The 25,870-nt window shown below is 34.8% G+C and overlaps 2 protein-coding genes across 6 annotated transcripts; one reads left to right on the forward strand and one right to left on the reverse strand.

Annotated features, from left to right (window-relative positions):
* The first annotated feature begins 222 nt into the window (after positions 1–222).
* On the forward strand, positions 223–22,383 carry LOC122628796 (guanine nucleotide exchange factor for Rab-3A-like). Of its 5 annotated transcripts, none has more exons than XM_043811438.1 (9): positions 223–419; positions 18,423–18,809; positions 18,961–19,249; positions 19,401–19,646; positions 19,767–20,005; positions 20,096–20,479; positions 20,561–20,663; positions 20,751–20,817; positions 20,932–22,383. In XM_043811438.1, the coding sequence occupies exons 2-9, from the start codon at positions 18,466–18,468 to the stop codon at positions 21,009–21,011; spliced, it is 1,752 nt and encodes a 583-aa protein (XP_043667373.1). In that variant the 5' UTR covers positions 223–419; positions 18,423–18,465; the 3' UTR covers positions 21,012–22,383. The 5 variants fall into 5 exon arrangements, with proteins under 5 accessions (XP_043667373.1, XP_043667375.1, XP_043667374.1 ...); XM_043811440.1 differs by lacking the exon at positions 223–419 and adding an exon at positions 12,934–13,108; XM_043811439.1 differs by lacking the exon at positions 223–419 and adding an exon at positions 13,068–13,220.
* A 231-nt stretch (positions 22,384–22,614) lies between these two features.
* On the reverse strand, positions 22,615–25,868 carry LOC122628798 (methyl farnesoate epoxidase-like). Its single transcript, XM_043811443.1, has 8 exons — positions 24,774–25,868; positions 24,397–24,694; positions 24,150–24,338; positions 23,898–24,084; positions 23,689–23,809; positions 23,377–23,557; positions 22,893–23,152; positions 22,615–22,814 (listed from the first exon to the last, which is right to left on the reverse strand). The coding sequence occupies exons 1-8, from the start codon at positions 24,856–24,858 to the stop codon at positions 22,633–22,635; spliced, it is 1,503 nt and encodes a 500-aa protein (XP_043667378.1). The 5' UTR covers positions 24,859–25,868; the 3' UTR covers positions 22,615–22,632.
* Between the last annotated feature and the right edge of the window lie 2 nt (positions 25,869–25,870).

Raw genomic sequence — 25,870 nt, forward strand, 5'->3', positions numbered from 1 at the left:
TTGTTTTTAAAATATTTCAGTATTAATTTGTTAAAAAATGTTAAAAAATCTTGAAAATATTGTATTTTTCGTATTTTCAAAATAAAACACTTGTTAAATCGATTTAGAAAGTAAAACGCTTGTATTATCGACTGATTATCGATTTGTTAATATATAGTTTCAAATTCTCTCGCTAGGAGCGCTGCAGGCGTCTCGCGGCTATGAGAGCTTGCGATAGGCCTCAGTCGTGGTCCGTGGCCCGTGTCGCGGATGGCGAATGTGAGTTTGCTTGTGTTTCTTTGCTTTCGTTTGGTTGACGTACGCGAGTGCTGGTGTCAGAAATCTTTCCCAAGATCCAATAACGAGGACGCAAGTCAGCAATCTGTATATTTACAGCGTAGCAGCCACGCCAATGCCGCAAGGATCACGAACATCTTCTCGTAAGTCTTCTGGTCGCTCCCATTATTAGAAACGTACTTTCCGATCGATACTGATACTAGCTTTCGTCTTGATGAATCAAAACTGACGGATGCTGTGCGACATTTTTCTTAGCTTTTACTTACCATTACGTCCCTTAAATTGTAAGATAATCTTTAATATGTACGTATAAGTTAATAAGTAATTCTGTGCGACCTTTATGCGATCGTTTAGTTCTGTAAGTTTTGTGAATGTTTTGTCGGGATTTTCTTATTTTTTTTTTTTGCGAGCGTAAACACACACGAAAGATGATGATGTGTTCTCGCGATAGTATCAAGATCCTGGGCATGCGTAAAATACGATTATCATTAGAAAAAAAAAGAAAAATAAAAGAAAAAAGGAAAACATTCGCTATCGGATACGAGTTTCGTAAATGAAAAAATGAAAATAAATCGTATTTATTCATTCGAAGTAGGTCTCCGTTACGACTCAAAGAAGCTTACTGTCTTGAGCAATGCGTCGTTACTTTTGGAATATCAATGAATATCCTAATATATCACTATGTTCCTTCTTTTCGTACATTACAATGATTTCCTTTCTCTCACGTTTGATTTATCTCGTGTTTAATAGCTACGAAATGATAGATGTTTATCGCATATCCTGGATAAGTTATATACGCGAATTTTTCACAAAATTTCGTGAAATTTGACATATTGATCGCGATATATAGTTTGAAAAGAGAAAGAGAGAGAGAGAGAGAGAGAGAGAGAGAGAGAGAGAGAGAGAGAGAGAGAGAGAAAGCGATAAAGAGAAAGAGAAAATGTTTGAGTTCTTTCTTTCTCGCTGCATTCGTTTTAAAGGAACGTGTTGTTTAAAGTCATAATGATTTCACATGTTCGAGCGTGACATTGCTTCTCCGACTTTTTCTGAAGAAATAAAGAATATCGATCGTGTAACGCGTTCCTCTCGTTCGCATCTTTCCTCCGTTAAATCGTGTCACGAGGCACTTCCGTATAAGAAGCTTTCTAATCTCTCGTGGATCGAGAACCGGAAGGTTTTGCATAGAAGGGGATGACAATTCAATTCGAGTGGTTGAACGACTACACTCGGTTTCAATACGAGTTCGTCCATCGATCTTTTTATTCCGCTCGATCAACGTGCCAAGCATTCTTCGCATATTACGAATACGAATAAATAAGACGGTCGTCAAGTCGGAGAGAGTAAACGGACGAATTGCGAATACTTTTCGATTTATATTATATATTTACGCCGATCTTTTTCAAGTCCTTGACCGAAGCGTTCAGACGGAACGAAACGTATGTATGTATGTATGTATATATCTATCTATCTCTCGTGAAATATCGTTTATTCTGTATATCGATCTCGATTTCTAACATTTTAATGCTCTTTTTATACTTCAATGATTTTTTCACATATTCGCCTTGAAATGCTCTTGAGTAACCAACTTTCATTCATTTAAAGTATCTTGAATTAATTTTTTTTTATTTTTAAAGAAATTCAAATATCTTACTTATTGTGGAAAATTGGAAAGGATATATAGACTTTACGTAATGGATATTTTAGGAACAACGGATACAAATAAATGAATGTAGAGTGATAAGAAACTAATTGGAAAGAATGGGTCATCTATTAAAAGTAATGATTTCTTTAATTTTGTGACTTTGTCATTCTTCTTCAGGACACGTTAATTTACTCCTTGACCTCGATAATTGCCTGGCTTTCTAAAATAATTAGCATCGATAAAAAGTTCCCAAATTTTTTTCTACAGAAGAGTTGTATTTTATCTCTAACAATGAGAAGAGAAAATCGAACGTTGTTATCTGATCGTAAAATTCTACCAATAGCTGTAGTCATATATTCTATTGTGTCTATTTCAACGTCACAGGGAAAGCTTAATGCAACAAACGGAGGATTATTCTGAATCCTTGACGCTGTGTAAATTTACACAGTTTGAGCTATTATTATTTTACAAGTTCTCATTGATATCTCAACTTGAATTAGGATTTCGTCTTGAATTATAATCTTTAAAATAGCAAACGTTGCTTTTCTTAGACGTAACATCTAACGTTATAATTAATCACAAAGCCAAAATCTGAAACGTTAAAATTCGATATGTGAGGTATCGTATATACGTCATCGTATGCCGACTTGAAATAAACATTCGTAGAGGATATTTTTTAAAACAGGCTCGTGTTGATCTTTTATCAGGCTTGAGTGTTAGATTCCTTCGATTCGAAAGCATCGTAATCTTTAATCGTAGAAAGAAATCGTCAAGTAAGAGAAAGAGCTGTTTTGAACGATAATCGAATACAGAAAATTTCTCGTTTGAAAGTCTCAGCGCGTTATTTCCTTCTATTTTATTTCTCTCTCTCTCTCTCTCTCTCTCTCTCTCTCTCTCTCTCTCTCTCTCTCTGTTTCTTTTTTAACGTGTTTCAAAGGAATGAGGATGCGTAGGACGGCCTTTACCTTATCGAGAATAAAATTCTATTTTTACAAAGGGAGCAGCAACCGCTGCTTGGTAAACAGTAAATCACGGAGGCGCCTCATAACCAGAGGCGTCGTGTGAAAAATAAAGTGGGAGATGCTTGATCCCGTTATAACAGTATATACAGTGGTATACATATATACATAAATACATACGTATTTATATTTATATGTATATGTATATATATATATATAAAAGATAGGAGAGGTCCTTGCACTCTAGGAGACTTCATCAATCGTTGTTTTTGCAACATATTGTTGATTTAAATTGCGACTTTTAAATCGTATTAAAAAAAGGACGTTTCAAGTGTAATCACGATTGTTGCGAGGATCGAGAGATTTCTCCGTGCTTTCTAATCGCACGAAAGCGATCTACGTACATACGTAAGTACGTATACGTATTTATTTGTCGTACAGATACTTCAATCGTCCTTTTTTAGAAATTCAGAAAAAGAAAAACAAAAAAGGCGGGAAGTTATTTCGCCGACGAAAGTTATTTCGGTGTGTCATTGATTAATGACAGAAGCGAAGTGAGATTCCATGGAAATAAATTTATCGTTCTTCTTTGAAACGACGATGCAGCGAGTTCGTTAACAAGAGAGAGAGAGAGAGAGAGAGAGAGAGAGAGAGAGAGAGAGAGAGAGAGAGAGAAAGAGAAAGAGAGAAAGAGACAGTGGTACGAGCTGTGAATATCGAAATGGCAAGAAGATAATTAATTCAGTCGTGCGTCGTATAACGTTTTTCGAAACGATTTTCACTGACAATGAGTTGCATCGTTTGTCCTTTGATTCGAGCGCGAGAAATCGCGACAAGCACGGATCGACCGATTGAGAGGATTTTTAGGACGAGAGAAAGTACAATCCGTCTACTCGCTTTAAAATAAAAATTACGATGGGTAATAGAGCGAATTAGAAACGATCCTGAGAGGACCGTTCGAAAATAGTCTATCAACGGTCTATAGATACTTGATTTTTTATTGATTGATTAAATGTGCAGGTAATTACATAATATATCTTTTATTAATTATTATGATTCGTTAAATATTGATAATTATTGAAATAAAGCGTAGTATCGTATCCTATTAATATTCTTTTTAGTTTTTCGATTTTCTCATCTATCGATTTTGCTTTTTACACTTTTTTCAAATAACATTGTAGGTATATATTTTATCGTTTAATATATAATTACATTAAGTAATCTCTATTCGTGTAGTTCTTAAATTAATGATAGATAATAAAATTCGATACGTGCTTTTGACTTGCCGATATATCTATTCGTATTTTTCTTTTATATTTGTTTCATAGCTTCGTTTCAACATCATTAAAATATTATTTTATTTTTTACTGTTGAAACGAACGCTATTCTTTATCGTCAATCGCTTGCGAAGATGTCATCGGAACACCTTCTATATCATACTGCAGAATAATTCGACTTTCACTTCGAGCAAAGTGAATGTTATCGTACGCGAAAGAGAAATCATAAGGTTGTAAGTTCCGAGCCATGAACGTATCATATGATTTGGTATGAAATTAGCTATGATGACCTACATAAATAGTACATGCTTCAGTTTGTTAAAATTTTCTTCTATTCTAATTTCGATTCAATGATTTTATCGTTTCGCGAGGCATCTCATGTTTCTTAAATTCTTTTTATTTCATAATTTTTTATGTTTGTTACGGATGGTAATTGGAATCCATTAAATGTTATGAACGAATATTAAAAATATTTTTAATAAAATCTACAAAATCGAATAATGGTAATCGATAATTCCGTAACGTATTAATAATGATACGTTTTATATATAAACGTTCATTAACCTTGCTCAATCCCGCTGTTTTTTTTTTTTATATTAATTCTACACCTTATCAGGAAATAAATTCTTCGAGATAATCAGGACTTTCTCCAGAGCTCGGTAAATTTTCCAGCAGTCGAAAGTGAATTTCCGTCTTCATAACAAGCGTATGTACACATATGTTACACGAATATGATATACGCACATACTCACGCCTTTGTAAGTCGTTGATCGATCGTTTACTTAAGACATAAATTTTAATGTACGTTCGCCGATAAGATTTTAATTAAAACGAGAGAACACACTTTGTTTTTTCGAGCGGTAAAACTTTATGTTCTCTGTTGTTCAATTTGCAACGATTATTCTTTCACAAGCGAATTTTTATTTGCGCTAATAGTTTGACTTTTAAAAATGTTATGCATAGTCACGATATTTAAATGAATACTCTTGATCCATGTTATATGGAATACGAAGACAGAACGTAAACATGATATACTATCTTACGAGTTAGCACATTTATTATTTTTCTTTTTATATATTGCGAACAAAAAATATTGCTCAACGTATCACTTTTCTTTTATTTGAATGTGGAAATTATTAACACATGCGTAGTGTAATGGACGAGAATTGAACGGGATTAAAAAGACTTCTTTTCGACGGCAATTACAATGTAGTAACACCATGCAAAGAACAACGATCAAAGGAAGTTTAAATAGAAGGAAATTAATGAAAATAAGATATAGTACAATAATGACCTTTTTACTGTGTTTTTCAGATTTATGTGTCAGCCATTTGTTTACGCATATGGAATCGATATTCCATGGTATATTAAAAAAAATTCAACGTCATTCTTTCAACGATGATGAAAAAGAATGAATGATTTCAGAAAAATTAGAACAATATCATGTTCACATGTATGTAACAGAAGAGGAAGAACATAATAAGTATATACGTTTAGATGTACGTACACACGCACGTACACACATATATCTATCTATATATATGCATATACATATATGTATGTATGTATATGTCGCGTCGATAAAAGTATTGGAGCGGGATGATCGGAGACGCTTTTGTTTATCGGCTTATTACATAAAATCGAGCTAATGGAGGCGCTGATAATAATAGTTAATGACTCGCACCGGTGCTTTTATAATTAATCCTTTGAATATTACGGTAATTGGATGTTGCCGAATGAAAATCATGTTAAAAAATATCTTGGAACGAGTTTTTTCGTGGGAGTCACGAAGGAAAGAAGGAAAAAATGTGAGGAAAAACTAATGAATCGGAGCGTAGTAAATTAAACTTAATGAGAGCAAGCTCGGTTAATTAGAATCGTCTTTTGTGATCCGAGTTCGAATAAAAGTCAAAGTAATCAATAATTAGACTAAAGAAGTAGGGTTTAAAGTGGGAGGATCGGTAGTTGATCTACTCTCGATTGGATCTCGATCGGTCAGGATCGAGGAATACACCGTTCACGAGATTCTTTATGCCGTCAATGCGCACGACAGAGCGGAATCCAGTTGGAAACCGGTACGACAGGTTCCACGGTCGTTGCTGCCGCTCTTGTTGTCTATGTGTTAGTAAGTGGAGAACTTCCCGTACTCGTAACTCATAAAGCCCCGATAGTATCCCTACGTTCACATAAAAATACTTGGTCATCGTGGCAAAGACCCCTCCCGGTACTCCCTTCCTTTCTCTCTCCTTCTGTTTCTCTTATTTTGCGTATGTACACCATTCATGGAAGAACCGCGTTTATCTTCACTCGTGCGTAAACATTACGATCATTAGGTAGACTTATTTAAAAAATCGTTTTTTTTTCACGAATATCGTTTTGTTTTCTTCTTCATTTATAAAAATAAAAATAAAAATGCTTACGCGTATATTTTATACTTTCGTTAATTGATATTCCTTAGAAGTTGATAAGAAAAACGACGTTGCGTATGAATTATTCAAGAGGATATATCGAAACGACATTTATCATAATCTTGTCCACAATATTCCCACGATTACAATGTAGAAATCTTCGTCGTATAATTAACAAACGTATACGCGTGCATGAAATGATTTTAACGGATATTTTTGTTCTCTATCGTTGCGTCAGCACGTTCTATGATTCTTATATTACGAGGATGCGATGTAATCGGAGTGACGAAGAAAAAATAATATTGAAAATGAAAGAAAACCGTCGACGTTTATAAACGAATGTATCTTGTGTTTCGTTTCGTATACTTGCAATAGCGTGTTTTCTCTCATATAAAAGATCCAAAGATTACACTTCCAACTGGGGGACAGCAATGGGAAGGAGCTCGTTAAAAGGGAAGAAAACTATTTTGGATGTCGAGACGTGTGTATTGTCTTGGCTGGGCTTTGTTTGTCGGGCAATTACCTTCTTTCACTCGACTAATAGCATGTATGTACGTATATGTATATATGTCTATTTCTTCTTTAATACGTGTATGCACGGTTCTCTGTGTTTGTACGTAAGTCGTCAGTATGTGCTTGTAACACGCGAAGCCCTTTTCACGATGGAATTCTCCGCGGCTCGTGCGCAGTCGGGTCACGGCCTGGGAGGAACGTGAGAGCGTGCGTACGCGTGTGCATGCGCGTGTCTACCCGCTTACGGCCCTCCGGATCCCCGGGATACTGTTCAGGATTACGTCCTGCCTTTTTCTATACAGTAACAGATGTGTATGTAAGTACGTATGCGTGTATATAATCAACGGGACCATGATAATTCCTTTTGAAATAGATTCAAAGAAAGGTAAAAAAAAAGAGGTCGTAAAATAATCATTTATCATACTGAAATCGTGAATCATTCTTTTTCTTCTTTTTTTTCGATTTTGGAGAACCCTTTATTCACATCGTTCTCGTTCTCATTGTCGGTCTAGCCGATGTCGATGTTTATTGTCACGTGCAATTCCGTGCAGATACATATATATTCATACATTTACATATAGATATACATTTGTTATTTATTTTATATACTATAGTCTGTTATTGAGGGATAATTTTCGCTACAATTATTTTATTCAAGCGTCCTATCATTCTTTATTACGGTGAAACGTCTTACTGTAATAACTTTTACATCTTTTCGTAAATTTACTTTAGAAAGTGTTTTATGTCAGTAACTTTTTGTTTGTTACGACGAGATTATTAGTATTTTTATATTTATTCATGAAACACTGTCTAGAACGTGATAATGGCTCTTGGAAATTATAACAACGAAAGATTATAATACTGTGAAGTAAATTATTTTATTATAAGTGAGAATCATAATATTGAATTTTTTTTATCTTCGTTGTTATGTATGAAAGTATGCTTTCTTCGTTGCGTTCCTGCATTCTTGTGGCTCAATGGGTACTAACCTTGAGTCTCATTTACGTTCGTACCGTCGTACCTGGTACACCTATCTCCTCTCTCTCTCTCGTTCTCTTTCGCTCTTGTAGAATTTCATTACTCTTTCCGGCATACGTATCTTGTTTTAAATAGATTTTGATAACGTTTGTAATCACGTTACTCAGACAGCTTTTTCTTCAATTCTTCTAAATTGCCCTATGACCTGATGATTAAACTTATATCTTGATACGTATTGCATTACACATATCTTTATATGAACATATTTTCTCAGTAATATAAACGAAATTTATGAGAGACAGAAATATGAGTCTTGCTTTGTTATTAATAATTTATTAATATTAAATATCTAAATATTATTTACCACAATTTCTTGTAAAAGTATGTAAAAGCATTATTATTTTTTATGGTAATATAAAGGATTATGGTAATACAGGATTTTTATTTTAATAGTTCTAGAAATAAATAAGATGATCGTTATATAATCATACGTTCACTTTTTTACTATTTCAACAAGTACATTCTCATAGTTAAACGTTAAAGAATGAGCACGATCGTATGTTTATGATATCAATGCCGTCGTCTTTCAAGTTTTTATTTAATCTAACTCGGGTCGAAGTTGTCGAAACGAGAAGGCTAAAATGACGAAATCGCACGCAAATAGTCGACTATCGTTTCCCATACATTTTGTATCTTCTCACGTGTCGTACATGAGTTTTTCATACGCGATTGTGCTGTCGAAAAAATTCGCAGGCTTCAGATTTCTCAAATCTCTTTAGTCTTGAAATATTATGAAAGGATTATAATGTTATTCAATACACCTTATCTGTGATAAATTCGTGAAACGTGCGTTGTACAAAAAATTATGCAAAATTCGCATGAATTTCTCATGTACTTTCGAATTTTTCTTAAATACAATAATGCCTTATTGTCATTGATACGATTAATTAAACATTTTCAGGGTTAATACGAATGACGTAAATCCTAGTTACATATGTTTAAGCGATAAGTATTTAAGCATTTTAATGTAAAACGCTTTAAAAAGTTTTTAGAACATTAGCTTTTCAATGCAGCCATGTACGTAATATTTTCATGAATTTTTCCATTTTTCGATTTTTTATTTTTTATATGTAAAACACATTTTTATGTACATAGACATAGAAGCGGAAATTGTCGATGGTAATATAAAATAGTGATAATCTAGTGCTCTGACTAAAATTTAATTATTATAAATAAAAGAATATTAATAGCAAAAGAATATTGATAGCGCCGGATGTTCGGCGAATGCGGGGGTACCGTTGAAGCCTTGTGTTGAACGACGACATCTTATTCTTAAAAGCATGCCGGATGTTGTTTTGTTACCAAAATAAAGAGTGCGATTATAATAGTGTACGTGTATGCGTATGGATCGGCAGTCGAGTCCCATGAAGCTTACTAATTCCAATAATTTTTGGCTCGATAATTTTGTCGGACTTTTATAACATTTTGATAAAAAATAAATTTTCCCATAGCGATATCTATTAAATTTCTATTGTTTTTTAAAATGAATAAGATGGAATACAAAAATATTTGTAAAGAACATATAAAGTTGAATTTTTTAAAGATTTCTTTTGATATCATTGAAAAATGTTTCTTTTTTCGTGATGTCAAGATGATCCTGTTCTCTCACTGTCTTCTTTTCTATAATAAAAAGCATTCATTCTCATTAAGAAACAATAGTTTTTAATAAGGTTATTATATGTAATGTATAAAAAATATTTAATGAAACATAAACAATTTCCAAAGTTTTTTAACTTTGACAAGGAATATCATTTGAGTCCCATTTCAAATCAAGTAGTTTCCCATTTGGATAAATTTAAATATCTCCAGGATAGCTTCCTTTACATAAAATACGTAAAAATCATTTCCTACTTCGTTTTCTTTCAGAAATTATTACAATTTAAAGCTACCAATATTACGTTTGCAAAGAATTAATTATATCAGCGATTGATAATAACTGCATTTGAATTTGTATTATAAATAGTTATATATAACATATAATTTTCTTTTTTATATAGCTTTTTATCTTCCTATCTTTCAACATTCTATGCAGATATAAGAATGATCTTACTGTTCGTATTCCTTTAGAAGAAAAATAACATTATTTCAAAAACATGAACACCGTAATAATTTCTACGATATGATTTATACGCATTTGATGCTTTATTCAAGATTTGAAAGTTACACTTTTCACATTTATACCGACGAGCATGATGAATTTTTATCTTGATAATTATTCTGGACACATGATTAGTAAAGATACTTACTTCGTTGAAGATTTTCCGTATGAAGTATCGTTTTCTTTTCCTACAAATAACAATAAATAACAATACTGAAAGATATGAAAATTGTTCTAGATCTCACTCCCTTGGGTGATTCGAACGAGAATCGTATCGCTTGAGGAGGATTTATAAGGTTTTAGAGTCGTAGAGATAAGCTCCGATTACGTTAACGTTCTTGGTCATCGTTCTCGAACGGATTGAACCGATCTAAATCGTTGGTAGAATCATACGATTGCGGTTGCAAGAGGGAAGCCAACGATGCTTCTCCTTCACGGAAACGCTTCATGGGACTTCGTGCATGTGAACAACTTCACGATGAATCGCCTTAATGGCAGAGAGTCGATTGATAGGGAAAGCTGGAGGATGTGGTACTCGAAGCATCTTTGAATATTCGATTCGGTTTCGAACATTCGATCCAGTTTCTACCAAATAGAAACGCATATTGCTTTTATCATACGAAAATGAAAAGAAAACATTTTTTCTTTATTTTTTTTTACTTTATCATTGATACAAATAAGTTAAGATGTCATCATTAACGAGTTTTATATATGATATTATATTTATAACGGCAAATTTTACGAAATTTCCTTGGATAGAAGTTTCGCGTTATCGGATGATTTTTAATTAACTTACATAATGTTTGAGATTTCGATATTTGGTTATATGCTAATATGTATAACATCTTACTTTTCGTTTAACGTGAAAAAATAACGGATATTAAAAGATACTTTGATTATTTTTGACGGAGGAAAGATCATATTTGGCAAATTAAATGGTACCGTTATGCATAAGATATCTATTTATCTACTTCGTATTATCTATTCGCGATTCCCTACGATCGTATATTAAAACAGAACAAGGCGTGTTGAGTCGAGTAACAATGTATCAGATCCGGTTTCCTTGTCAGTCGTATAGTCTGATGGAAATTGATGAGAGGAAAATGGTGAATGATGTAGAAGGACGAAACGTTTAAAGACATATATGTTCTTAATGTCATATAAGTTAGTATTACATTCTCGATTGATATTATTCCCCTAAAGGATCTTGACTTCACCCATTACTTTTTTGTCGTACACCCAGTAGAAAACCACAGATTCACACGAATGCGTGCGAGCCTTTTCGTATGTAATTTGTAAGAGAGTGTGCGTAATATTCTACCTACGCTACTTACACCAGTCTATTTGATACCTGCGGTAGGCGATAGGTAGAGTTCGATGGTGTGCGAGTGCATACACCATAAGAGAGAACCTCCGTGGAATTGCAGGGCTGCAGATATAGGAATTTCATGTGCTCACAAAGTGTAAGCAGGATGTACGGAGAAACCTTTCTCACGTTCGCCGTGTATCTCAGGGACGCAAGCGAGCTGAAAAATTCGCATTAGGAGTGTTTGAAGGACCCCTTTAATGAGCGAATATTCATCTTTCTCGTAATGCCCTGTTAGAATACATTATATATGTACACACACACACATATAGTAATAGTAGGAATTACTATAATTAATAAAATAAAACGAACGTGTGTGTAAATGAATGTGGGTATATTTTATTATAGTACATATACATACACATATGTGTGTTTTATATATTATATACATATTACATCTAATTATAAATAATATATTGCGTTTGTACGTCGTAATTGTATATATTACGACCTAAGTAAGAAAAACTTTTTTTTTTCGTAGTTTTCTCTCAACAAGACGAATACGATTCACAATAGAGAAATGACGAATGACGTTATTAGACTGGTAATAATAGGCCGGTCATAAAATTATAACAAGGGTCACGTTTATCTCATTGAGACTTATTAAGTTGAATTACGGACGACACGATTAACGTGTCACCCCGTTTGGCTCTATTACCGGTTCTATAGTAACCGTAGGAATGACTGTTGAGTACGTTCGATAGAGGCCAATTGTTCCCATAGAATATGATATGGTATAAGAGAGACGGTGAAAAGTGCCCTCGTTGTTTTTCAATGAGTCGAAAAAACGAGTTCGAACGAGAGTATCGAATTAATATGTGTGTAAAATTTATCATTCATTAATTTTCGGTTTACTCTATCGATACCGTCTGGTACGAATCAGTCGTATTAGGTGGAGAGCTTAGATAAGAACGATGAGGGGATACATAAGCCGACGTATTAATAGATTTGGAGATTATCGTACGAATTTATAGCTTTGGAGTGCTTGGTGGAAATCAAGGCATATTTCCCCAATTAGAATTGGGTTTACATTTTGAAAAAAAATATTGTTAAATACAGAACCTGAATATATTACTTATGGAACGTTGATTAATTATTTGTGTTTTGAAAAATTGAAATTTGTATTGTTTTTATTGATACACGCGTAAATACGTGTCTCGTCAATAAAAAAGTCATTATCACTCGTTTATAAAGTTTCATATTATTAATAACTAATTTTATGTTTCATATTTAATTAGGAATTACTATTATTTCATTGCAATGTAAATAAGGTATAATAATAAGTAAAATATATTTTTTCGAGTTCGTAATTATATTCTAGTCAGAATTCAAAATAATATAAAGGATGTTAGCGTACTAACATTCTGCAGCCCTGTCGTTCTTGCGGAGAAGCAGGTGGATGAAGAGAGTCTATGAGAATGCATCGTGGAAGGGGTAGTAAAGATCGCTAGCTGACAATGGGCCAAGTGGAAAGAGAACGTATGGTCAGTCTGCGGCGAGCCGTCCTCGTAGGCGGATTATCTATCATATCGTGAGTTTATATTAAAATACGAATCAAATCAGTCATTGAGTGGTCGCCATTGGTTTGGTCCTTTCACCGAAAAATGTCTTATTCGTTTATCATCCAAATCGAGAGTCGACAGGTATCGTTTGAAAACAAAAATTTTATTAGTAGACAGTGACGATATTGTGAAATTGTTCTCGTGGATAAAAAGAAAAAGAGAGAGAAAAAGCATGCTACCTAATTGGCAATAAGTCGTTTTAAAACTTTCCCGATGTTGTTTGGGGACGTTCGTTATCGGTGTATTCCATCTCTCGAAATCTCATTGGATGATTCAAGGATTACGCATGCTGCGAGCGACGGGTTGTGAGATAAGTTCGAATGGAGAGAAACAATAGAGAAAAGAGCGCGGAATATTCGTGTACTTACTTTCTCTTCCTTTGGTGCCGTAGCTCGTACAGGTATACTTCATACTGTGTATGCTCACTTGTCGGCCCGAGCGAGTGCACGAGCTCGAAACTGTGCTCGTTAGCTCTTCTGGAACGTCATCTCGAAGAGTAGGAGGAGGTACAGCGAAGTGGAAGTCCTTGCTTTCAGTCGAAAAGTACCTACTAATGAATAGAGTTGCGGTAATCTTCTAATTATAATTGCTCGGCGGGCTACGGTCAAATTTCTCTTGACACAAAAAGGATTCACGGCGTATTTGTTAACGTCGGAGGAGCAGGCTTTATTATCCGCAATTGCTTTGTCTACTTTTATTTCAATTCACGGAATATTTTTTAAAAATATGTTTTTCTCCTTTGATATATATATATATATATATATATATATATATATTTATATCTTCAAGAAATATACGGATAATATATTATTAATTAATTTGGTAATGAATGCTTTTTAAATGCACAGTAGATACTTATGTAAAATTTTGTATAATTTTTTTTAACATCGTCTGAGTACAGATAATTTAAACGGTCTTTCAGTATAGGAGATATAAACTAGCGTATACTAACCGTGAGAGAGTGCAAGGCCAGGGCCGTATATTGTGAGAACTTTATTCGTACGAGCTTCCGTCGATACTAGTCAAGATCTTGTTAAAGACAGCGAAGTTAATTTATTTCTACACACACATAGTCGAGTGATCCAATTATTCGTAGAAAGTAACGTGGAATGAGAGCGATGTATGGAACGAGTTCGTACGTGTTATAACAAAGCCAGTGAAAACTTATGAAATGTAATTTATATAAATTCATGTTGCTTTATGTGAATTATGTTTTAGAAGATCAATATATTTTTTATTGTAACATTTAATACTGCTGTTTCAAATCTTAATGTCCATGACGTCAAGTGTTAAATTTGAAACGTTGATCGAACGGATACCTTCCTAGCGTCAAGGATAAATCGATTAATTTTTATCCGAATAAAAACAGACAAAACGACGTTCCGTTTTATATATATGCAAGTCAGGTTCAATTTATATGCGTGGTAAAAGCAAGAACCAAACGTGACACATACTCGTAAGCTTTTATTGTTCCACGAAGGAAAATGGGAGTTATAACGCGGTGTGTATGGTTACGATGATAATTTGTGCTTCGATGAAAGCGTAGATAATGACATGATGTTTCGAACAACGTAGATGAGAAAACTCTGTACGTGAAAGATCATCGACGTATATCGAAGAACGAAGTTAACAAAGTTATAACGATATGTCTATATAGATTCGAGTTAAGAATATGACGAGGTTACCGAGAATAGAAATTCTCAGAAGAAAGCATCGAAGGTCGATAGAGGTGGGGACATACATATGCATATATATTCGTCGAGGAAGAGAAAGGAGAAATAAGAAAGATATTTTTGGAGTGGCTCGTCCGAAGTTCTCGTTTTGTGTAGGCTGTAAGTTTATCTATTTGAAAAATATTCAGGGAAATAATTCGTTTCTCTCATGCTATGATGGTTCGATTCTGAATATATTACAGCAATTCTGAATATATTTTAAGTACTATATTATGTCGATCAAGGTCCACAAGAATTCTTCATTTGTTTATTTTTCCAAACATAAACAACGTCACGTTGTTGTTGCTATAATTTTTAGATCTAGAGATTTTAACTGCAAATCGTATTCCGGACTCTTTCTCCGGATCACTAAATCAGACGTTTCGTATTTCAAAACTGTATCGTATCTAACAACGGAAGATTATTACTGGCAAGAATAGATCGATTGTAAAAAGTAATATTATTTATCGGAAAATGTAAATATCACAAGCGAAGCAAAGATCAAAATCCAATATATAGCTTTCTTGGAAAACTTTAAATTCATAGAAACCGATCTAAAGTCAGCGTTATGAAGTGGAGCAAGAGTCGAGGGTTCGGCATCAGCATATCACGCTGGCGAGAGTCAAGTGGTGCTCGAGACGGGATGCTCGAAAGCAAATTAGCGTTTGGCGGGATTCCTTTGTCAGAGAGAGCAGGAGAAACTGGGCTTTATCATCTGCTAGTGTATGGGCGTGAATGGAGCGTCAGTGGTATGCCGCAGCGTCATTACAAATACGGTGTACCCGGCCGTACCATTCGCCGCTTTCCAGCGTGCGATCGCGATGTGAACCGTGACGCAATGTTCGCGTGAACGTCCCATTTGACGAAGCCAAGGATATACATATACAGACTCTTGCGATTCGAAACACCTCCGCTCTTTTCCACGCTTCCCGCTCGTCTTCTTTTCCGCTCATCGTGCGAGTGAATTTCCAACGTAGAAAGATTCTCCCCGATTGAAAAATTCGTGGTAAACGTGAGATAATCAGCTCGTATATATATATATATATATATATATATATATATATATATATTACAGTACCGATGCTGGTTTTCGCTTGAGCTATCGCGATAACGTCGATATAAACTGAAAAGTTTTCTTTTCTTTTATTTTTTTTTCTTTTTTTTCAAGCAACGAGTATTTTAGGTGGACGAGTTTAGATGTAGAAATCGTTCATTTTACGCGATTGCTTTAATATGTAAATACATATGTTAAAATCAATAGTTAACTTTTTAGCATCGTGTACCGTTAGAAATAATGCACTGTAAGAAGGATAAAATGTACCGTTTCAAAAATATCTATTAACATAGTTTGACGTAACTGTTTCGATTAAAATAATTGAATTCTTATCAGGAAATGCATTCGAATGCATCTTTGCGTTGGTCGCTTCACGAAGCGTAAAGGTATTTCAAATGAATGAATCTCGGCAACTAAGAGCTCATCGTTTGTTCGGTCAAAATGAAATTTTCTTCGTTTCAGTTCAATCTTCGCGTGCACTCAACGATGACTTAATCTTTGCCTTTCGTACATGACATTTTGCTTGCGAACAAATGAATCGAGCAAAGTCTTCGTAGAAAATGATATCAAGTTAATTTTTTCACTTCGTAACGATCGCTGAGCTTTGTATTATAGTTCTTTTGTTTAAAACGACACGTCGGCGAAAAAACATTGAGTCTGTCTAATGCAAACATCGTACTTTGATACCTGACTGTTTCACAAGAAACAAAGAATTCAATAACCGGAAATGTTTTTAGGTTATCATTAATTCTGCAGAAGTGAAAATTCTTTTCTTAGTAATGTTATAAAGAGAAAGAAAAGAATGTATCGAGTTAATTGCAAGGATCTATGATTAAAAGTTAATGAGATCTCTTGCGATTGATTTATATAAATTTCTTCTAACTCTCAATGTGATTTAATCGTGAGAATAAATAAAGATCAAAGCTCACATCGAGAAAGCGGCTGTTACTTGCTTTTCTGCTGAGATGCAATTAGCTCGATTAAAATCCACGAAGTGAAAATAGAGATGCGATAATCGATAATAACAGAACGATTGTCGTGACAGTTCTGGACACAGTAACGCCTACGTCATTGCGGCTACGAGCTAGGAACGAAATTTCTGTCGGTATCACCGATAAGCTATTTAAGAAGGTAAACCTTTCACCAGCGAGACGGTGCCAACAACGAGCAAGGATCGATTAGCACCGTCGTTAAATCAACGCCAAGAAATGGAAGAAATAGAACGAATTTATCAGATCCGCCTTGAGCATCAAGCGTAACAATCTAAACGCGCGGTATTCATCGTTGCGAGTTAAAACCGACGGAGAAAAACTCGATTAAGCTGTGTCCTTATTTTAAGCTTCCTCTTGTTATTTTATAACGCTCTTCGTTCACTTATAAATAGTATATGAAATTAATTTTTGCTATAAAATAGAACTGGTACTAATTTCACGGATGAAAATCAGTTGATTTTTTTCTTTTGCTTTAACTCGTAGAACGTAAAAATGTACAGGCAATTATAGGACATTGAGGACGATGAAGAGAAAGAGAGAGATAGGAGAAAATTAACTGCGCCTGGTTTCTTAATTGACTTAATTTGGAGTAGAGTGTGGGGGAAGGAATGCGATGACCGGCCGATTCCCAAGTACCGTTTATGCAATGCGACTGAGCGACTGACGTGACGCAAGCGACATCACTTGCTCTGGCTACATTGTTTGTTGGTAGATCGCAAAGAAGAAGCGCAAGAGATCTCGCCAAAGGGAACGAAAGATCGAGGTTTCCACTTCGAGTCTCTCGACTCGGCTCGACTCAATTCGCGCGGACGATCAAGAAATATCTCGGTCATGGTATCCGTTTACGCTGATTAGTGCAAATGCGAAGGTTTTCATTGAAAACGTTGGATAAAGTAGTACGTTCGTACGTTCGAATCTGTACTCAGCACATTTTACATTATATATTTTTCAATATTAGCTCGTCACGAATTTTGGAAAATTATCGAAACTAAATATGGGATATTATCACGATCGTGCGAGTTAATTCCTTTTTCTGTTAAATACGTAGATCTACAATTAAGAAGGCAAATTATATTACATATTGACAGAGATGGTTCGAGAAAGTTTCAAAATATTTAGGTCGATGATAGTACGGTGCATCATTGTGCATAGCACGCTGGTATGCAATAGTCGAGCCGGATACGTCCAGTCTCTGTTGATTTCGTGGATCCGTGTCACGCGACGCGTTACGCCCTCAACGTCCTGTCACGAATGATGAATTATTTCTTCGACGTATCGAGTCATCGTCGTTAAAAACATCAATTTAGGATATTACTTCTTCTCAAAGCAATAATCCATTCTTCGAGAAATAAATAGATCCTCTCTTATTGCAAAAGGAAATTCGATCATCGATGCGAATAATTAAATTGATATCAAATTCGTCGAGCACTTATCGTATTATGTTATCGTCGATAAAGCTTAATGATGATTGAAATAAGAAACTCTAAGCTTATCGCAAGGATAAATAATGGTTGTGCTATTTTAGTAAAGTTGCAGATCGAATAGAGACAAAGTAATATCCAGGCGCCATGAAGGCGGTACAGGAGCAACAGCAGCCGGAATCGATGGAATCTAACGAATCGGTGTCCGCCTCCTCGAACGAGTATGCCTATCGACCATTGACAACGAAGCACCGAAGAGCCGGAAGTACTGGCACTACTGGCGACGAGGAGTATACCACCGACGAAGATGAACTCTATCCAGATGAAGCCGATTGCACGATTGGCTCGACTTTACATGCACCTCATCCAATTCTCAAGTCCGATCTTGCAAGAGCTGCGACGGATCTCTTTGGATATGCGACCAAGCGCGAGGATGAGGAGGAGGAACCTACAAGTCTTTTTGATGAAGATGACAAGTTTCTCAACAGCAGGTAGGCGAATTATAGTTAATAACATTTTCACGTTTTTTTTTTTACGATTATCACCTCGTAAATTTTAATTTACCGAGCGAGAAAAATATAGATGTTGTTCATCCATCGATTTATGATCGATCGTCTTAATTGGATTTGCTTTTTTATTTAGTTCTAGTTTAGCCAAATCGAACTCGCTCTTCGCATACAACGACAAGATACATAGTGTTTTAACGAGGCATCGAAGTCCGATGACGATGAACGAGAAGAAGCCTAGCGAGGCTGTTTTAAACACGCATGCGTACAAGTCGGAAATTCAGGTACCTGCAATTCAAACTATGACTAATTTGGATATTAGGTTGGGTGAAGAGAAGACAGACGATGTTATGGGAGACACAGTGAATAAGCAAGAGAACGTTTGTGTATCATTAGAGACGTCGTCTACTGCGAAGGATTCGCAGGTAAATTTAATAAACTGAAATGTTGAAAGTATTAAAAGAATAAAATTTACATCAAAACAATTGTTACAAACTTATGAAAAGGAAACAATTAAAAATACTTTGTGAAGCTATTATCCTTAAAATTAATAATGGAAATATTTTGTTGATGCAGGCTGACTCTCGAGTGAAGCAAGAAACTTCTTTAACAAAGGATCCTAATGATCCTCCCTCTCCTACGACTGCACAATGGGGCAGAGCTGTGGCAGAAGTAAAAGAACACGCTGTGGCGAAGCTGCAGGAGGAGTTGAAGAGAGCTCACGAGGAATTGAAATTGAAGGATGAAGAGGTGGCAAGGCTTTCGAGAATCCGACAGGACGTTGAGGCCGAATTGGAGGAACTCACCGCCAGTCTATTTCAAGTACGTCGTGTCGAGAATCGAGATTCGCAGATTAAAAGAGAGAAAGAGAGAGAGAGAGAGAGAGGGAGAGAGAGGGAAAGAAGGATATGAAATCGAGCTCGAAGGATAATTCATTTTTAGGAAGCGCACAATATGGTGCGCGAGGCGAACGTGCGGCAAGCGACGGCAGAACGTCTTCTGGAGGAGAGTCGAATGAAAGCCGAGGTCCTAGCGGCTGAAGTGACGGCCTTAAAGACTTTAGTCTTAACTTCGACTCCAGCCAGGCCAAATCCACATTTGCATCCTCAGATTGACACGAGATGTCGTTTGAGCTTGGGTGATGAATGTCAGCAAGGTCTTTTTGCTAAGAAACATCGAAGGTATAATTCTTTTATGATTATCTTATCGATAGCGTAATAAACACATGGAGAAGCGAATTATATTAACATTTATTGAACTTTTTACACAAGGTCGCCCTCGCATTTCAATCTTAAATATGGCCGAGAAAACTCACCACCGGAATCTCCAGTGAAGGAACAAAGGCCATCTTTACCAAGTGACAGAGAAGCCTTGGCTAGGGATTGGAAGAAAGATCGCGAAAAGGATAGAGACAAGGAGTGTAAAGATCTAGGATTGGAGGTAGATCCTAGAGTTCACACAGAATTTCTCAGGTGGAAAGCAAATCCTTGCGTCGATAAGAGCGATCCATTTGTTGCCAGAGTGTTCAAAGAGGATATCGACCTCTGTTTGGATTTTCCTAATAAAGAACTCGGTGCGAGAGTTCGACAGGCTGTTCTCGATGGAATCATTTTTATCGAAGCTGTCAGCGATAAGACCAAACTTGCCTTTCCTAAGTAAGTTTTCTTATTTTATCAATCTATAACTCTTTGATCCTTTTGGTAATTATTTCATTTTATTCGTCACTGTCTTTTTAGAAAATGTGCTCTTCTCGAAGCACCACGACAATGTCACTATCGTATGAGACTGGGCGATCAGGAGAATCAGTGGTATTGTATCTCTCAAATTTGTCGCAATCGAGTAAGTGTCTTCTATTTTATGAAAAGTACTTAGATTTTATATACCGTAAAATATTACTTAATCGTCGATGTTTCTTTGAATGTTTAGATCATAGCGGTTTGCGATTTTCTCAATTATCTACGTTACGTAGAACGAGGTCTTGTTAAAAGTTCGGGTAAGTTATATAATAGAATCATGTTTTACCTTATGTCGATAGTTTCATGAGAATTGCAATTATTCTTAGGCTCAGACGCGATAGGCCGAAATTAATTTTTTGTTTTTGTTGAAGTACACGATGTATATTGGGAGATTACACGACTACGAAAGGAGATGGTGTTCGCTCGTCTGGGTTTAGTGCTTTCATCCTGAAGCTTTTTTCTGGTGGATTTCATCTAGTCTGGAATAACGGCCGTAACACGGACCTAGAATCTTATTATGTTTTTTGATCGACGAAGAAGAAACGACTGGAGAGAGTCGTTGGAGGATTAACGTAGGATAATAGCGTCGATCGGCAAGACGATCGATAATTGTCTTCATTTGACACGGGAAGATACGATTTACGTCTTAGACGAAACGTATCCCACATTCTCTCATTCTGTATATCCTTCTGTCTCTCCCTTTCTATCGCTATTTAGTATATTAGATTGCACTTTTTGCCAATTGGGAAAGAGATAACAAGGCGACAATGCAACTGATCACGGGGCTGTGAATGATCTTAAAAAAAAGGCAAAAGTTAAATGTTATCAATAGGTTCCCTACATGACAAATGTACATAAGAAGAATGATTTTTGAATCTATATTTCTTTGAATCTATATTACTTTTTACAATTAGAAATGGATACATTGAAAATGTTACGGACGTTTGTGCAATTGAAACACTTGCAAATGGGGATAGGACGCATAGCGATGTCCCTAAAAATGTTGATATTCGTTGTTATATATTGTGAGTATACATTATTGATATTATTACCTGTAGATAAAGAAAAAGATGTTTATGTGGACCACAGGAAACTCTAGATAGGTTAATTGCATGTAGATCTTTTATGTATTTTCTGCATATGTCCTAGACGTATTATTATTACGCAGCGAAGTTATGTTGAAGTTAGATTCATTTAAGAAAAGCGATAGAATTGTTCATTCTTCTAAACGATGTTAATCGTAAATGAAGGTGCAGCTAATTTATTTCAGTACCTTATCTTCCCAATGTAATTTAGAAGGTCATTTACAATTTGTAGTTTTATCCACTTTTTCTACGCGCTTTTATTGCGCTGAACGTTTGAATTCGTTCGATAAATATTGATATTTTGCTATTTCGATATTAAAAATTAAGGAATCTTCGATTTACATGCTGCAAACGAAGTATCGCGTTGATACGATATAATGACTTCGTCGACTGAAAGACGATATCGTCTTCCAAGGATTTAATTCATTTTTCAGCTGTTATGAATTTATCGAATTACAAGAAAATGCGAGCATTGAGTAGAAGTTGCAAAATGAAAGTTAAGTTGTAGAAGTAAAAATCTAAATTTATCTTCATCACGTTGACTCCAAATATTCGTAGGAACAAGTATCACTGGTTGTAATGGAGGAAAAGAGAAAGCTCGTCGTGTTTTTATAAAACGGCGAACGTTTTCTGTAAATACAAGAACTTACTACTTGCCTGTCGAATGTAAATAGACTGTCAAAATTATCTGAAAGAATTCTTGTATTTAAAGAAGTAATAAAGGTAATTTCCATTGTTCGATTCTTCTTTAACTGATTCCTTTTTCGATTGCGTGTACATCGCTTACAGGATTGAGAAAATATAACGAATTCATAAGTCGATTGATAGATATGAATAGATAATGATTTTTAGCGAAGATTTAACGAACTATAAACGTATACGCCCTGTTATGAATCAGTCTTTTTATTTAAAATCGTTTTCTTCCTTTGCCATTTTTAGTTGTCTTAAACTTTCTTATAGTTTCTTTTCATTAGTCTTTCATGATTATTATATTCGTTTCGTAATTAGGAGATTTATTGGTGGTGGTGAGATAGTAAAGCCATCGATACCTAATAAATTTGGTTCCGGATATCCTGGTGCTATGGCGAAATGGAATCTTTGCAGCATGCAAGCGATTATCAAGAAGAGAAAATTTTTCGCCAGAATCTCACCTGGACATCTTCTGTGACCTGCAAAAAAGAATTAGAATATAGAGTGGAAATATAATAGGAGATAAATTTATAAATAACGTTCCTATTATGAAATACCTAATCCAAATGACATTAGCCAAGGATCGTCGTAATATTCTCCTTTTTCGTTGATGAATCTTTCAGGACGAAACGTTTTTGGATCGCCCCAGTGATTCTCATCCATATGAACGCTCATTAAATTCGCTAACAAAATGGAATTCTTTTTTATATTGTATCCTAACAAAGTTGTATCGTTCATAGCTCGATGAGGCACTGAAGTTGCTGCTACGTTCCCCATTCTCGCTACTTCCGCCAGAGTTGCTTGTAGATATGGAAGTCTGAGAGACATTAACGAAAACAATAACTCATAATTATGGATGTATCGCCTAGATTTCTATTATGTTCTAGATCACTTAGTTCTCTTGATTATTATTCATCGAATACATTGATATAATAATGATAGACCATTCTATTTCTCTCTCTTTGAATAAGATTATTATAATTTTATTTGTTTTTATGTTAAACTCAAGTACGAGGATTTTAATAGAAAATAATCAAATACCGGTTTTTATGTACGAGACGAGGTGAAATATCCTTGCCGAGAACTTCATCCAATTCATCATGTATCTTTTTTTGTATATATTGATTTACGGAAAGATACGCGAACACGAAACCAGTGGTACTGGTGGTCGTCTCGATTGAGGCAATGAAAAGATCTCTGATAAGTGCGATTAAATTTTCATCTATAAACAATTAATATCGTTTTTATAGTATAATATAATTGTACATGATAATCAGATTATAAATGTTAAAGTATTAATAGGGATATATATTGAGTTTAATACCACATTTTAATAACAAATAACGCTTTTACCGTTGAATTCTGATGATGAAGATAAATTGGAGCATCGTGTTTGCATCTCTTTTAGATAAATGTCGATTAAGTTCGTTGGTTCATTCTGTATTTCAGTCTCTTTGTGTTCCATTATTATTTTCTACGATAAAAAAATTTTTTATGTATGTATCTACTCTACGAATTAATTTATAAAATTATAGGTATTACAAGATCTTTTATTGTATTACTTTGAAGTATAGCCACAGTCGATTTTGCCGCTCTTGCAACTGTGTATATCCCGTTAAACGTGGTAAAATATATCTGAGAAAAGGCAGTTGATTTATTATACCACCGATCGTAGTGGAACGTTTTGCATTTTCGTTTGATATCGCAATAGCTTCCATCAATTTGGGATCTTTTTGATCCAATTGAAATCTAAAGAATATACAATGAGGAAAGTCTAACAAAATGTAGGTATTTGTTTAAAATTAAATTCTTACTTCGATCCTGTAACAAGAAACCAAAAGCTGGCTATAACGGCGATCGAAACGAGATCGTATATATTTGTTATTGGTCCTTTTTCTGCTAATTCTTCGATTATTTTTAACAAAGTAACAGTATCCTCCAGTATCATATCTTCCATGTTTGTTTTATCGAAACCAAGACGTTTCAGGGTTTTTATTGTAAATCTATATTAATTGCAGAGATTTACAAGTTAATGAAACATTGTTTTAAAATAAATATTACCTTCTATGCTCTGACCAACGTTTTCCATCCGTAAAGATTAATCCTCTGGGTTCACCTCCGGTTCTCAATTGAATTTCTAAGTTATTTGGTCTGCCATCAAATTCTGCTCGACTGAGCATCTCGATGACAGCTTCCCGTCCAGAAATAATTATAAACGTATAGCCGAATCCAAGTCGTAAATGCACTATCGGTCCGTACATTTTTGCTAAATAACACCAAACATGAGCTTGGAATTTAGTTTTCTTCATTAAACGTTTAATGTCCAATATATTTCCGATTATTGGTAATCCTGGTGGACCTAAGAGGTTTAATTATTTTAGTTACGTTTATTCTATGATCCATTTCTTGGATAACATATTTATTTTTTGTAGAATTACCTGGTGGAGAATTTCCTGACTGCTTTTGGTCAATTATTATTTTGACGAACAATGTTATAAACAAACAAATAACCAAGAACCACATTTTTAACGATTTCACACTTTGGATTTTATTATTTCTTCCAGTATGGAGTTATTAATCTAAGAATTATTCGCACAGAAAATGTATATATTTCACGTTCATGGCATTTCTCGTAGCGACACGGTTTAAACTAAAGGCTGGCAAAGAAAGATGCGGACGAAAAATGTATCCTTTCACCAGTAGATTGGGTAAGAGTCTGTCCGGCTCATTGCGTATCATAACTTTCTTCCGTGCACTTTCCACTTACGTATAAACCGTTGCGGACATTCTGCTAACGTTTATTCAGTTACACAAAATAACATGTCCTTATCAATTAGATTTACAATACTTACTTGAAAGAAAATATAATTTTATTGTAACTTTTCCGGTTATTTGCGTTGGTAGATAGAAGCAATACGTGATTCTAATTCAGTTGAAGAAAATTAATCGACGGTATGAAGATTAAAGATACAATTTAGATACTGCTAGTGTTGATATTAAAATATCTTTTCCAAATCCGTTAAATTATCTTTTCCAAATCATCAGATGGCAAAGCAATTGTAGTCAATATTTCTTTTTTTATATACATGAAAGTCTATTTTAAAAATCATATTAAATCGAAGACAGGATTAGAATCTGGTGGCATAAAATTCTAAAATGCGGGATAGGTTTATTGTTAACTGAAAGAATTACAGAATAGAATACTGACTCGAAAAATTCAAAAAGAAGACTAGTAATTAAAATCAGTCTTATAATATATTCGCTGAAAGCCACGAAGTCCGATATAATTGAAAAATCTAAGCACAACGTCGAATTTGAAAAGATCATGTCTCTTTCGTTGCAATGCTTTTGAAAACATCTATAAGCTTATTTGATTTACTTGACAATTTTATATTTCATATTGATTTTCAATATGCTATCGATATTGCTTATTGTAGTTGCTTATCAGCTGTTTCGGTGATGTAAGTGGTGAAGGAAGAATCGGTGAGATTAAAATGGATGGTGATATTGGTACTATTATGGGATTTATTTTGTA

This window comes from Vespula pensylvanica, chromosome 4 (assembly GCF_014466175.1).
Source record: "Vespula pensylvanica isolate Volc-1 chromosome 4, ASM1446617v1, whole genome shotgun sequence".
Taxonomy (NCBI): Eukaryota; Metazoa; Arthropoda; class Insecta; order Hymenoptera; family Vespidae; genus Vespula; species Vespula pensylvanica.

What these genes read in the sequence shown, in the direction of transcription:
- LOC122628796 (XM_043811438.1), top strand. Translation starts at nt 18,466, where the DNA reads ATGAAGGCGGTACAGGAGCAACAGCAGCCGGAATCGATGGAATCTAAC. An exon ending in GACAAGTTTCTCAACAGCAG is followed by an intron (nt 18,810 to 18,960) that starts GTAGGCGAATTA and finishes TTTTTTATTTAG; the next exon opens with TTCTAGTTTAGCCAAATCGA. An exon ending in TTTGCTAAGAAACATCGAAG is followed by an intron (nt 20,006 to 20,095) that starts GTATAATTCTTT and finishes TTTTTACACAAG; the next exon opens with GTCGCCCTCGCATTTCAATC.
- LOC122628798 (XM_043811443.1), bottom strand. Translation starts at nt 24,858, where the DNA reads ATGTGGTTCTTGGTTATTTGTTTGTTTATAACATTGTTCGTCAAAATA. An exon ending in CGTCTCGTACATAAAAACCG is followed by an intron (nt 23,153 to 23,376) that starts GTATTTGATTAT and finishes AATGTCTCTCAG; the next exon opens with ACTTCCATATCTACAAGCAA. An exon ending in GCTAATGTCATTTGGATTAG is followed by an intron (nt 22,815 to 22,892) that starts GTATTTCATAAT and finishes TCTTTTTTGCAG; the next exon opens with GTCACAGAAGATGTCCAGGT.